This window comes from Acomys russatus, chromosome 1, assembly GCF_903995435.1.
Source record: "Acomys russatus chromosome 1, mAcoRus1.1, whole genome shotgun sequence".
In the NCBI taxonomy this organism is placed as follows: Eukaryota; Metazoa; Chordata; class Mammalia; order Rodentia; family Muridae; genus Acomys; species Acomys russatus.
This window is the reverse complement of record NC_067137.1, coordinates 107,493,306-107,506,301: the sequence shown is the minus strand read 5'-3', so window position 1 is coordinate 107,506,301 and position 12,996 is coordinate 107,493,306. Positions and strand designations below refer to the sequence as shown.

The 12,996-nt window shown below is 41.7% G+C and overlaps 1 protein-coding gene across 8 annotated transcripts in view; it reads left to right on the top strand.

Moving 5' to 3' along the window:
* The first annotated feature begins 3,675 nt into the window (after nucleotides 1–3,675).
* The window catches only part of Eml5 (EMAP like 5), a 107,618-nt gene continuing 98,297 nt past the window's right edge, over nucleotides 3,676–12,996 (top strand). For all 8 annotated transcript variants that reach the window (XR_007831082.1, XM_051150318.1, XM_051150308.1 and 5 more), the window contains exon 1: nucleotides 3,676–4,268. Coding sequence is in view for 7 of the 8 variants with exons in the window: in XM_051150318.1 (XP_051006275.1) it covers nucleotides 4,072–4,268 (197 nt within the window). In the remaining variant the exon portion in view is untranslated. The remainder of the gene's footprint in view (nucleotides 4,269–12,996) is intronic.

Here is a 12,996-nt window from a genome sequence, read left to right as displayed (position 1 = left end):
AAAAACATTTTTTTTGGGTTTTCTTTTCTTTTCTTTCTTTTTTCTTTTTTCTTTTTTAGACAGGGTTTCTCTGTATACCCTTGATTGTCCTGGACTCACTTTGTAGACCAGGCTGGCCTCGAACTCGCAGCGATCCGCCTGCCTCTACCTCCTGAGTGCTGGGATTAAAGGTGTGCGCCACCACTGCCCAGCCTGTAATAAATATTTTAACACGCGAATCTTCTCCACTTCTTGCTATGATATTCGATGGATCCTAGGTGGGGAATTGATGCACTGAAGAACAAGATCATCATCATAGGTCTCAAGATAGGGAGCAGTGAAGTGCTCCTAGAGATGGTAAGGGGCACAATCAGATACAAGCTTTTCTTTCTACAGATAATTCAAGTAGCAGACTCCCAGGAAGGGGATAATAAGAATTTGAACTGAACTATGACAGTGGGGGGCTGGGAGGGTGACTGTTGATGTGGAGACAGGAATGGGAGTCAGGGACGTCTCTAAGACAGAGTCAGGAGGATTTGGTAGCTAAGTGTGGGAAGTGGGAAGCATTGAGAATCAAAGGCAACTTTTCCTGCCAATCTGCCTAACTAAGGTAATACGCCTTTTTTTTTTTTTTAATATAAAAAAAAAAAAAGATGATGGGTAAGGTGTGCAGAAGTGCAGGAAAAGATAATTTGCTTTGGGATTTATTTTATTTGGATTCTATGCCAATTTTTAAAGCATCGGGTGGAATCTAATAGGCTTGCGGAATCACTGTTCTCAGGCAGGGGACATCTGTTATTTTTGCCACTCTGACATCTGGTGCTCCTTCACAGGAGGAATTTTGGGTGCCAGTCTGGTTTAGAAGGATCCTTGTCCCGGAGCTGCATTTATTTACACCTGTATTTTAATTAAATTGCAGGTGTCTTTGGTTTGATAAATGAAGATGGGGGTTGGTAGCGCATCCGAGTCAGCCCAGAGGGTCACTAGTGGCATCCATCCCTTCTTAGGTGCTAGTACCACTGGAAGCCCTGGGCTTCCCCGTTCTTTCTTTCTGTGGCTTTCATGTACCTGGCACCACTCTGGGGCTTCTAAGGCGGATCCTTAACTCAAGTTAGCTAATTAAAGACAATGAAGTTGATGTCTTCTTGTTTTCAGGGGACAGCCAAAAAATTAAAGCTATTTTCACAGGGATTCCAAGCTAAAGGGAATTGGTCTATAGATGGAGCTGTTGGCAATTATTTTACTTGTCTGACAATTAAGCCAACACCAAGTGAATCTGGGTTAGTTCTAATGACCTGGTTCTGACTGACATCCTAGGATTCAAATACATTCTTGGACTTTTAAGTCTTTTGAGACATTGTGGTTCTCTTTAATCTTAAATTAATTGGAATGGATTTTAATCATGTGCAATCAAATTGTGACTGATACAAAACCAAGAGGAGTCAGTCCTATAATTATTTGTTTTATATTTAATGGTTGACATAGAAATAAGAAATATCTGTGTTAGGTTCTGTACACAAATAAGAGTGATCAAAAGCACCGATGTAGAAATTAAAACATTATTGCAATTTGTGACTGCCTGAAGTCAGTGGCTGGACTAGAATAAATTTCAGTTATGCTTTACGTGCTTTACTTCATGTGTATGTTTGAGTGTGTTTGTATGTGTACATGTGTACCCTTTGGATGGGTAGAGGCCAGAGGTTGATGCAGAATGTCTTCTATGTATCTTATTCGATTTTAAAAAGTATATTTATTTTTTGTGAGTATTGGGACACACAGACAAGTGGGGGTCAGAGGACAACTTGTGAGGGTTGCTTCTTAGTTGCAGCACATGATTGCAGGGATCAAACTCAGTTTGTCAGACATGGTGACAAGCTCCCTAGCATTCAGCTTTTTAATTTTTTAATTTTTTGTTTATTTGTTTGTTTGGGTTTTTCAAAACAAGGTTTCTCTGTGTAGCCTTGGATGTCCTGGACTCCTTTTGTAGACCAGGCTGGCCTCGAACTCACAGAGATCTACCTACCTCTGCCTCCCGAGTGCTGAGATTAAAGACGTGCACCACCACCACCACCACCACCACCACCACCACCACTACTAACATTCAGCTTTTTATGTGGGACCTGGAGAGCTGAAGGTCAGATCTCACACTTGCACGGCAAGCATTCTGCCCTCTGAGCTGGCGGATACATAGCATGTTGCTGACACATGAGCTGAAGCATCAGAATACCCCATTTGCTTGCATTTTAGAATATACACTTCACCCTTCTGGAATATACAGCTTCGTTCTAGGACGTTGCATTTTAAGAGACAGATTACCAAAGGACTATGGTTCTTCGGCTTAAAATGTCAACCAGGTATCCAGTTGTTGATCCAAGGACTGTCTGAGATCTGCTTGCTACATTATATTTGCATGGCTTCCAGAAAGCAATGACACTTTATCTAGCTGGGAAGGCTTGACTGACCTTTCTGCCATGGCTCTGGCAACAGGTCACATAAAGAACTGATCAGATTTGCTTTTCCTTCCTTGAGTATTCGTGAGTGGTTCTTCATTTTCTAGGCACTACTGTGCCTCAGCCATCTCTTTTGGTCTTACGTTGTCATTTAAGATGCCTTAATTAAGAACGTTTTTGCTTCATACTCTACCCTTGGGTCATTAAAAATTGCAATGGAAAATATGATAATGGGAAAATAACTTATTTAAATCTATTATTAATCTGAAGTTCTTAAATATGTATCATGGGATCTGTAAAACATCGTACTGAAAAAAATCTGTCCGGAAAGAAATTCTTACTCTTCTACACCCTGCCTCATAAAAATTATATGTAGCTAGTAATTAATATTTCACAGATGTACAGTAACAAATATTTAATTTTTTTTCTAAATGTATTGTTTGAATTTACATAGTCAATGTCTCTGTCAGGAGTGGTCTACCTGATCACAATTATTTAGACCATCCGATTTCACAAGTACCTTAAAACATGCCCTTCAAGAAGTCATTTTAATTAAGACATAATTGCTGCTATCCAAAACAGCAATCGAAAGACCAGCCAGCCAAGGGGGGAGGGTGGTGGCAGCAATGGCGCACATTTGTAGTTCCAGCATTCAAAAGGCAAAACCAGGAAGATCAGGAGTTCAAAGCCGGTTCAGCAACAGTAGTAATAAATGCAGGAGCCATCGCTACTTATTAGGACATTGTATTTAACGTGTGAAACGTGTGAAAAGTACATTCTTGCCAAATTTCTGGACCAGAGAACACAATGATAAGCAAAAAGGCACACATAAGGTATGGAGGAGGTGGTTAAAAGATGAAGTTAACATTCTGATATTAATTCACAGGCCTACGAAATAGCTGAGGTCTCTGTAAAAGGGCGTGTGGGATCACCAGAGATTCCTAGGCAAGAAACCCTAGCAACAGGAATCCAAATCTGAGGGGCTGGGTGAGTAATCCAGGTCCGGCGAGGGTGGGTGTTTGGAAGGGAGGGCTGCGGGATAGCAACAGTGTGTGTGTGTGGGGGGGGGGGTGAGCATGGAGCGCCCAGATTCTGCTCTATCCGGGGGGTGGGGCTACCGGAGAGGCGGAGCCGCCGAAGGGGGAGGGGCGGGGCGAGTGCACCCGGAGGGCGGGGCCACACGTCTCCGCCTGCCCGCCACTCAGCTGGGCTCGGGAGCGCGCGGCGCGGCACCGCGGGCCTGTGGAGGCGAAGCATCCGCTAGACTTCAAGCTCCGCAGGTGACCCAGCCGGGGCGCCCAGTGCACTGGGCCGGGTGAGAAGCAGCGGGCTGGAGGCTCTCCCCCGCAAGCACCCCACACTTCGCTTGGTTGTCTCCCAGCCTAGGCGCTGGGCTGAGGGGACACGGTGAGCTCTGAGACGCGCAAGACTCCCGGACGGCCGGCGGCGCTCGCGGCCCTCGGCATGTTCGGTGAGGCGAGGGTTTTCCTCCCGCCCGTGGGCTGAGGCGGCGGCACAAGCAAGATGCAGCTGCCCGGCTCGGTTTAGAGGAGCGTCCCGACCGCCAGCGGGAGAGCTTTCGTCACCCGGCCCCGGCGACGACCGCGGGCCCCGAGCTGCAGCGACGGGTGGGCGCCCCGACATGGCGGCCCGGAGCGCCCCGAGCTGCCACCTGCGGCTCGAGTGGGTGTACGGCTACCGGGGCCACCAGTGCCGCAACAACCTCTACTACACGGCGGCCAAGGAGATCGTGTACTTCGTGGCTGGGGTCGGCGTAGTGTACAGCCCGCGGGAGCATCGGCAGAAGTTCTACCGCGGCCACAGCGACGACATCATCAGGTACCGGCTTGGGGTTTTGGGAAGGGGGTGGGGGCGCGCTGTCACCCTTGCCGAGAGCTCATGGAGTTTGCACCTGTCTGCCCTTCTGGAAGTCGTGACCGCTCGCGCAAAGAGACATCACCCAGGAAAGCAATGTGCATCTATCTGGTCCCGAGCCCACCTACTTAGCGCTCTGCTTTTCGCATCTTCCCATTCTCGGGGAGCCTCCTTCGGATGGGAAGGACGCTCCGCAGGTCATTCGCTTTAATGGTTTTGTGACCTTTCACATCCCATCAAAATCAGGGAAACTTGTCGAAAGGTTGTTTTTCTTATTTAGACCCGGGGGATTGATTTCCTGTTAAAAGAAAGCTTATAGAGCCAAGGGTAGGAAATATTTAACACAAGATTAACCCAAGCTCTGCAAAGCGGAGGCCAGGCCGGGGAATGCATCCATCACATGGTGTCCAGGAGGGTACTCAACTCGTGGCCTTTGTTTCTAGTTCAGGTTTCACTACCAGCAATTATCAGCAGATAGTAAGGAAACTCAGATGTTGCTCTCGAGGCAAGTCAATGGAGGTTAAAATTCACACACTGGAAGGCAATTTGAGGGTATGTCTTCTATGAGAAAGAACCCCACACTGATTTCCAGTTCTGTTGTTTATCTTCATCAAAGTAATCTTGTTTGCTTTACCTATTTGTAATTTCAACCACAAGGTGTGCGTATTTTGCTCTTTATTGACCTGCATCTTAACGTTGGTAGTGATGTTTACCTTTCTTTGGTAAGAAGAACATAGGGTAATATTCCAACATCTTAGTAGAACTTTTAAGTTAAAGTTAGGAGTGTTAGAATTGATTATTGTCTCAAGCACTTTTTTTTTTTCTTTAAAATGACTGTGTTACAGAATAAATTAAGAGTGTGTTTCTGTTGATGCTTCTGAGTTCTTCACTAACTCAGGTTCTGTGATCAAGCTTAATTTTATTCCCAGTCAGGCACTTCAAATCAGTATCGTGGTTTGATGCCTCTTAAGCAAGAAACTGGTGCTGGAACTCTAGCAAGTTGTGTTATTTTAGCTCTCTGTATAAATATATAAGTGGGTAGGGGGCCTCAGGCAAGCAGAAGGTCAGATAGGATGGAACAAAGTAAAAGTAAACAGATTTTGAGATTGTAGAGTACTGAAGGCATGGTGGGGGCTTTTATTCTCTCATCCATTCGCTTATTAGACACTGCAGTGAGGTTTTCTGCATTGAAGTTTTTGGAAAGGAATCTGACAAGCAATTTTATTCTTCTCAAATTAGGAATTTTCTATTGTGGTGATCAGGGATTCAGATTTACTCTAAGTCCAAAATCACTACCTTGAACAGAAATCATAGTAATTACAGATCTCATTATTCACCCCAAGAACAGAGTTATCTCGTTTTCTTTTCTTTTGCCCCCAACCCTGTCCTGTCTGTCCGTCTGCATGGATTGGGTTGCTAGCTTTACAGAACTACATGAAGTAGCAGTCTCCCTCCAGATATTATTAGGTTAAATCCAGTAAGTGGTGCAAGTGTGATGGATAGTGAGGTCTTTATAGCGAGTGCAATTGCATTGTTTTCACTCCTTGTGAGAGCCATGTAATATCGAGGCTTTCCACAGCACGATGTGATTTATTTCAGGGGAGATGAGGTTATTGCTGCATTCTGCGAGCAGGAGAGGATAACACAGGAGAAGCTGTCTGTATATGACCCACTGCTTGAAATTTTTATTCTTCGGTCACACTGCAGATTGAACTCAGGGCCTTACACATAGTTAAGTGCTGGATCACTGAGCTTCACTGACTGCGATTTTTGTATTTCCTTTCGGTAAACTATAAGGAAGGTCATACTTTTGTCTTCTGCAACTCATACATGCGTCTCAAAACGACCAACATATTTACATGTCTGTGATTTGCTACAAATGATCCATTCTTACATAATTTATGACAGCGTAAAAAGAGCTCCTGAAAAGTTGTCCTGCATAGTAAAAGCTGAACCTCCAGTGTAGTAAAGACTGTGGTACAAACATAATACAATACGAAGAATATAATTGAGAAAGCAAAGTGCTTTGGTTTATTTATTTATTTATTTTGTTTTTTGGAGTCAGGGTGCTTTGGAAATTTTATTTCAGATAGTAATGGCAGATTATTCTTGTGAGATAAAAATGGTCAAACATTAAAGCCTGTTGTTGTTGTTGTTGTTTTTCAATTCAGTGCTTGACCTGTAAGCAGATGAACCATTCCAATAACTACTCAGGTTTTTTTTTTTTTCTCAGCAGAAAATATAGCATTTACAAATGTGATGGATAGTAGAAAACAGTGTTATATTAGCCTTAATAATGAACGTGTTTTCATCCGTTTTATTCCTGTTATCTGCCGAAATTCTATTTGTGATTTGTTGGTGAAGTGTGACTTGAGGCTAAGACTGTTCTAAAGTGAACAGGACATTGTCATTTAGCTTTAAAACTGTAAGTGCTATGTTGGCTATAAAGTTTGAATAGTCTGTTATTTGTTGGGTGTTTCCGTAATCTTACTGTCATCTAAGTGGTTTCTTATATTGTCACATCGTTTTATCACATCACTTATAGTTGTCCACCTTTGTTTGCCCTTATCTGTGTGTATCACACTTCTCTAGTCACTTATCCTTTACAAGGATTTACTCCAGTAACTTGTTGATACTTGAAAGTGGATGTCAATGAAAAGTGATACAAGACTTTCTTTTCTTGGTGTGTGTGTGTGTGTGTGTGTGTGTGTGTGTGTGTGTGTGTGTGTGTGTGTGTACCCGCACATGCGTGCCTGTGTGATGAGTTTCATGTTCTGTTGTTTCAATTTCTTCATTGGATATTTGCAACAGTTTTTAGACTGTTGCTAGTTCTTTTTTTTAGCATAAGATGCTTACCAATGGCCTGGTTTGTATTCTGAAACTTTTGATAATTAATTTCCCCAGAGGATTTGATAGTCTTTATGTTTTTCTTATTATTTATTTGCCCATTAACATTTATTTTGCAAAGTAGTAAATATTGTTAAAATTTTCCAAATCATGCATACCAGGAAGGACCATGGTGGGATACAGCTAAATTTGGTGTGTTTTAACATTAGCCTCTGGTTTACCCAGTTGTCCACATTTTATAGATTTAGGACTTGAAATATTTTTTTTTTGGACTTGAAATATTTTTAAATGAATTCCATCTATTTCTTCAAAGGACTTTCTCCCTATTTTTCTTAAAGACTCAGCTTAAGTATTCTGGGAAACAGTATTCTAATATGTCAGGCTCTTATGTTATAACAGAACCCCCACCCATCACATTTACCTTTGGTTCTATTTTGCTGTAGCCGTTTCTCTCAGTATCACCAGTGACCTACACATTGCCAACTCCAGTGGCTAGTTATCAATTCACATCCTTTTGAATTTTTGTCACCACTTGACACAACTTGGTCATGCCACATTATTAATATACTTTCTAAAAATTTAAAAGTTGATACATAAAACCAAAAATTGTACAAATTTCGATATGTGTATTTATTGTATAATGTTTACATCTGTGTAAAAATATTTTGTGTTCTTAAGCATTTATCATTGCTTCTTGGTGAAAACATTAAAAATCCGTCTAGTTTTACAAAATACAGAGTACATTCATTAAGTGTAGCCACCCCCACTGTGTAATAGCACACTAACCATATCTTAGGACTCACTGAACATCTGTTTCCTATCCTGCCTCTCTGCCTTGATTTCCCTGCTCTCTTGTAACTACCATTCTGCTATCAAGTTGTATGAGATCAATTCATAAAGCAATTCCATACGTGAGATCTTCTAGTTTGTTTTATTTTAATGAACAGTGATCTCAGGTTCCATCCATGTTGTCAAAATGGTACAAATTTGTCCTCTTTAAGGCTGAATAGTATTTTATTGGTGATGGTGGTGGTGATGGTGGTGGTGGTGGTGTGTGTGTGTATGTGTGTGTGTGTGTTTGTGTAACTAAGTAGAAAGGAGCAGAACTGTTGAGAATGTTTTAGGTAGGTCCTGAGATAGGATGGAAGGGAGGCCTCACTATTAGGATGATAGTCTAGAGACTTGGAGGTGAGGAATCATACTGTGTAGAAACCCGAGTAAAGGGCACACTAGGTAAAGGGACTCTTCCGAACAGAAGCTCTGAAGTAGAAGTCCTGATGGATTTGACGAACAGTGAGAGAATTGCTGTGGCTGGAGTAGCATGAACTTAGGCTCAGTGAGGTAAAAATAAGATGGAGCAGATCCCGTAGGACCTTGCTGAGGGAGTTTTGGCCTTCTCGCTGAGACTGGAAGTTGTTTTAACAGTTGTGCTTTGAATAAGAGTGGTCCCCATAGGTTCACTGATTTGAATGCTTAGCCATCAGGGAGTGGCAATCCTTGAGAAGGAATAGGAGATGTGGCCTTGTTAGAGGAAGTGTGCCACTGGGGTGGGGGGTGAGGTGGGTGGGCTTTGAGGTTTCAAAAGCTCAAGCCAGGTCCAGTGCCTCTCTCTTCCTGCTGCCTTTGGATGTAGATGTGGAACTCTGAGCTACTCCTCCAGCACCATGTCTGACTGTGTGCCACCATGCTCCCCACCATCCTGATAACGGCAAACCTCTGAATCTGTAAGCAAGCACCAGTTAAATACTTTCTTTTATAAGAGTTGCCACAGTCATGGTGTCTCTTCACAGCAATAGGACACTGACCAAGACGATAATTTAATGACGTTATTGGCTTGGAGAATAACAAAAATCACAGTGGCTTCTATATTCAGAACATTCTGGAGAAGAGGGTCAGGAGGGAAGCAGGGAAACCACTGAGGAGAGTCTTGTATTTCATTCCAGGAGTGTCAGGGGCTTGGTCTAGCAACGAGATAGTGAGAGGAGTAACAGTGAAAACAGTGAGAAAGGAGAAATCCTGGGTGTATTTTAAAGATAGAAACATGATTGCTTAATAAACCAGATGTAAATTATGAGAGAAAAGGAATCTAATAATGCTCATAGAAATTTTGACCAGAGCATCTGGAGAATTGGAGTTAGCAGTTACTTAGTTGGGAAAGATTGTGGGAAGTATTTTCTGTTTGTGGAGAAAGGAAAAATCAAAACCACTGTGTTAGAAGAGTTCAATTTGAGATACCGCATACACAGGGGAATGGGTCATGAAAGGAAGCAGTCTGGGATGGCTAGGGTAAGCTGGGGTGGAATCAGCATATAAGTACTAAAGCCATGAATCTCAGTCAAGTCACCAGAGCAGCAAGTATAGACAGAAAGCGGACCTGAAAACGGATTTCTTTTGTGCTCCAATATTCAAATACAGGGAAGGTGAGAAGTGAAATAACAACTATGGCCAGAGGAGCAGAAGGGCAAATGAGGGGAGTGGAGACATCAGAGATGACCAAACCTGCTTCCCATTAGTCAAGATGTTAGCTGCCCTGTGGTCGTTATGTTACGTGTAACACCTTCTCAGGAGGCCGTTATGTTCAAATGGTCAGGGGAAAGGAGGTCCAGAAAGAAGTAAAATTGGGCCGTTTTAATATGTAAAACCAGCACTCTCTAAGATATTCCAGCAGTTTCTATTTTACTTCGTTATTTAAACCAAAGAATCAAACAGTGGCATGTGGCTGGCAGCCCTAGATTCTTACTACTCACAATGTGGTCTTCAGATTAGCAATAGGAATATTACCTGAAAACTTATGGAAAATACAGATTTTTTTTTTAATTTTATTTTGAATTTTTGCCTTTTTGAGACAGGGTTTCTCTGTGTAGCCCTGGCTGTCCTGGAACTCACTTGAAATATGGGTTCTTATGTCTTACACTGTGAGTCAGCTTTTTAGGGTTTTTAAAGGGAGAAATCTGTATTTTTGCTTATGGTTTTTAGAGATTTCAACAGAAGGTTGGGTGGTCTTTTGTTGCTTAGGGCCTAAGGCAAGGCAAAATGTCATGGCTCAGTGTACATGACAGAGGAGGCTACTCACTTTAGAACAGCCAGAAAATGGGGAAAGAGGGAGAGAAAGAGGGTCAACAAGAGGAAAGGGACGATGAGCATTGGCGAGGACAGGGAAGGAGAGATGAGAGAAAAATAATCTGGACATTATGTGGCACTTCACTTCCCAATTAGAGAAGGCGTTCATTTGTTCTCCTTCCCATTATATTGAATCTCTGTCTTTGTATCCTTTTCCAGTACTTTGTCAGGACCTACAATACTCTACACCACTGCCCTCAGTGTGGACAGTTGTGTACCGGAAGTTTTGGTTATGTTAGGTAGACATATTTTTGTTTTGATCCCAAGTGTGGGATGCAGAACAGAAGACTCATGAGAGAGCATGTGATCTTTGTCTAGTGCAGGGGGAGAGAGCATTGTTTTTGCCAACTGGAAAACACCCTCATGCGGATTCTGGGAGGGTATAAATAAGAGCCGCAAAGCAGAGAGAGATCGCTTTTCATTGCTTCATATCGCCTGGCTTGCCTTACTTCAAGACATTCCCAGAGAGAAACTCCTTAGAGAAAACTTCGAAGAGGTTGCTGCTGGTCCCTGCTATTGCTACTGCTGTTGCTAGTTCCTGCTGCTGTTTTTGCCATTGCTTTGCTGAACTGCAGGAATCCTGACAATAAATAGTTGAATCACCCTAGCGAACTGAGTTTAAAAAGGTCTATAACCCCTGTCTCTACTAGCTTTCTTTCTCTCCTACCTAGGGTCACTGGGTTGGAAGGGAGGTAGAGGCATTAACGAACCCTAAATAAAGTAGGTTTTAAAAAATAAAAGCCAGCAGGGTTGTATTTCTTACTCATTTCAGTACATGGTTGGGGCTGGTAACAGCACATGTAGTTTTATTAAGCATGTATCTTTTAGTGTTTAATTTGCGCCTATTGATATAACCAGATCTAACCACCTTGGTGGTTATCAGCTATAGGTGGTATGGTTCATTGAGGATTAGGGTGTAAGTCCAACCCGAGTGGAAAGAATAAGGCTACTCTAACCTTATAGTATAGATGATGACTAGTACCAGAGGCCACAGTTGGTTGAGAAAGGCTGTGCTGATTGTTAGTTAACTTGTAGGCAATATATTTAACACATAAAACATGAGACCTGAGACCTGGGAGTAGAAATCTTATCTGGAACTTGGGTGCTAGATTGAAAAGCTAAGCCTTTAGAAAAGGTAAGTTTTGTTTTGTTTTAGTTTTCGAGACAAGGTCTCTCTGTGTAGCCTTGGCTGTCCTGGACTCACTTTGTAGACCAGACTGGCCTCGAACTCACAGCAATCTCCTGCCTCTGCCTCCTGAATGTTGGGATTAAAGGCGTGCACCACCATGCCTGGCACAGAAAAGGTAGTTTTGATAGCTATAGTTTTAAAAGACTAAAAAGAAGTTTGAAATCGACATTATAGGGATTATAAAAGGTTTTCTAGGTTCTCAGAGTTTTGTTTCTATTTTAAGTTAGTAATACTTATTACAGAAATGTGAAAGCCGCAGAAAAATATTTATCTGCAACCTTGCCATCTAGCAATATTGCTATATTGTATTCTAGATTATTTACTTGTGAGCTTTTTTGGTACATGCAGTCCTGAGCAGTTGAGATCACACTATATGTAAAATATAGGTTATGTTTTTGCTCAATATTATACCAGAAGCTTTTCTTACTATTATGGAAAAATCCCCATGTTTTTAGGTGGTATTAAAGTTTTTGCTGTTATAAAGGATGGAATAAAAGCAGTTTTATAAGAGCTTTCCTTTGTTGAGGATTAATTTATTCACAATTTCTTTTTAACTCTAGTAGCTTCTTTGGAAATTCAGTTAACAAATATTGGTTGAATAACTACATGGACTAATCATTGCTTTAGGTGCTTAGGATTCTAAATGAATAAAAGAAAGTGTGTGTGCACGCACAAAGTTTCTGCTCTATTTGTTGGCATATAGATGTTAATGGAAAGTGTAAGATCATATATATATATTCAATAGTAGTTTTAGATAGCTGATATTTCTGTAAGTGCATTAGGATAATGTATAGAATATACTGAAATGGCTGTGAGTAGTTAGAGAGAGCTTCTTAGTACAAGATACTTTTGACCTAAAGGATGAATGAGGCAAAGATTTTGGAGATCATTCTAGACAAAAACTTAAAAGCACAATTATCTTGACCTTTTTATGGACAGAAAGGAGTATGTGCTTAGAGTGATCAAGAGGGAAAATAGTCCAGGTTAAGGCTTGAGACCCATCTGGAGGGACTCCATCCAGATAGGATTTTAGTCTAGATCTAGGGAAAACTTGGAGAATTTTAACAGAGCGGATGGTGAGATCAGATTCATGTTGTTCTAAAAGATGGCTCTGTAGCCATTCAAGCCTGATGACCTGGGTTAGATCCCCCAGAGCACATATAGAAGTAGAAAACAGACTCCTTTTATTTCCATATGCACTCTGTTGCAGGCCCTACTTTCAGTAAATAATAAATAAATGAAATAAAAGTTTTTCTTTAAAAAATTATTCTGGGTTATATCACAGAAACTCTAAAAGGGAGTAATAAAGAAAAGAATGTGGATGCCATTCTACTAAAAGCGATCTACAAATTCAAGCACCCCCACTCAAAATACCAGGACCTTTCTTCATAGACAGAAAAACAATCTCACAAGTTGTGCAGAGGCACAAAAGACCAAGAGTAGCCAAAGCAGTCCTGAACAAAAAGAATATTGCGGGAGGCATCAACATTGTTAGTTTTAAATTGTATTATAGAGCCATGGTAATAAAAACAGCAT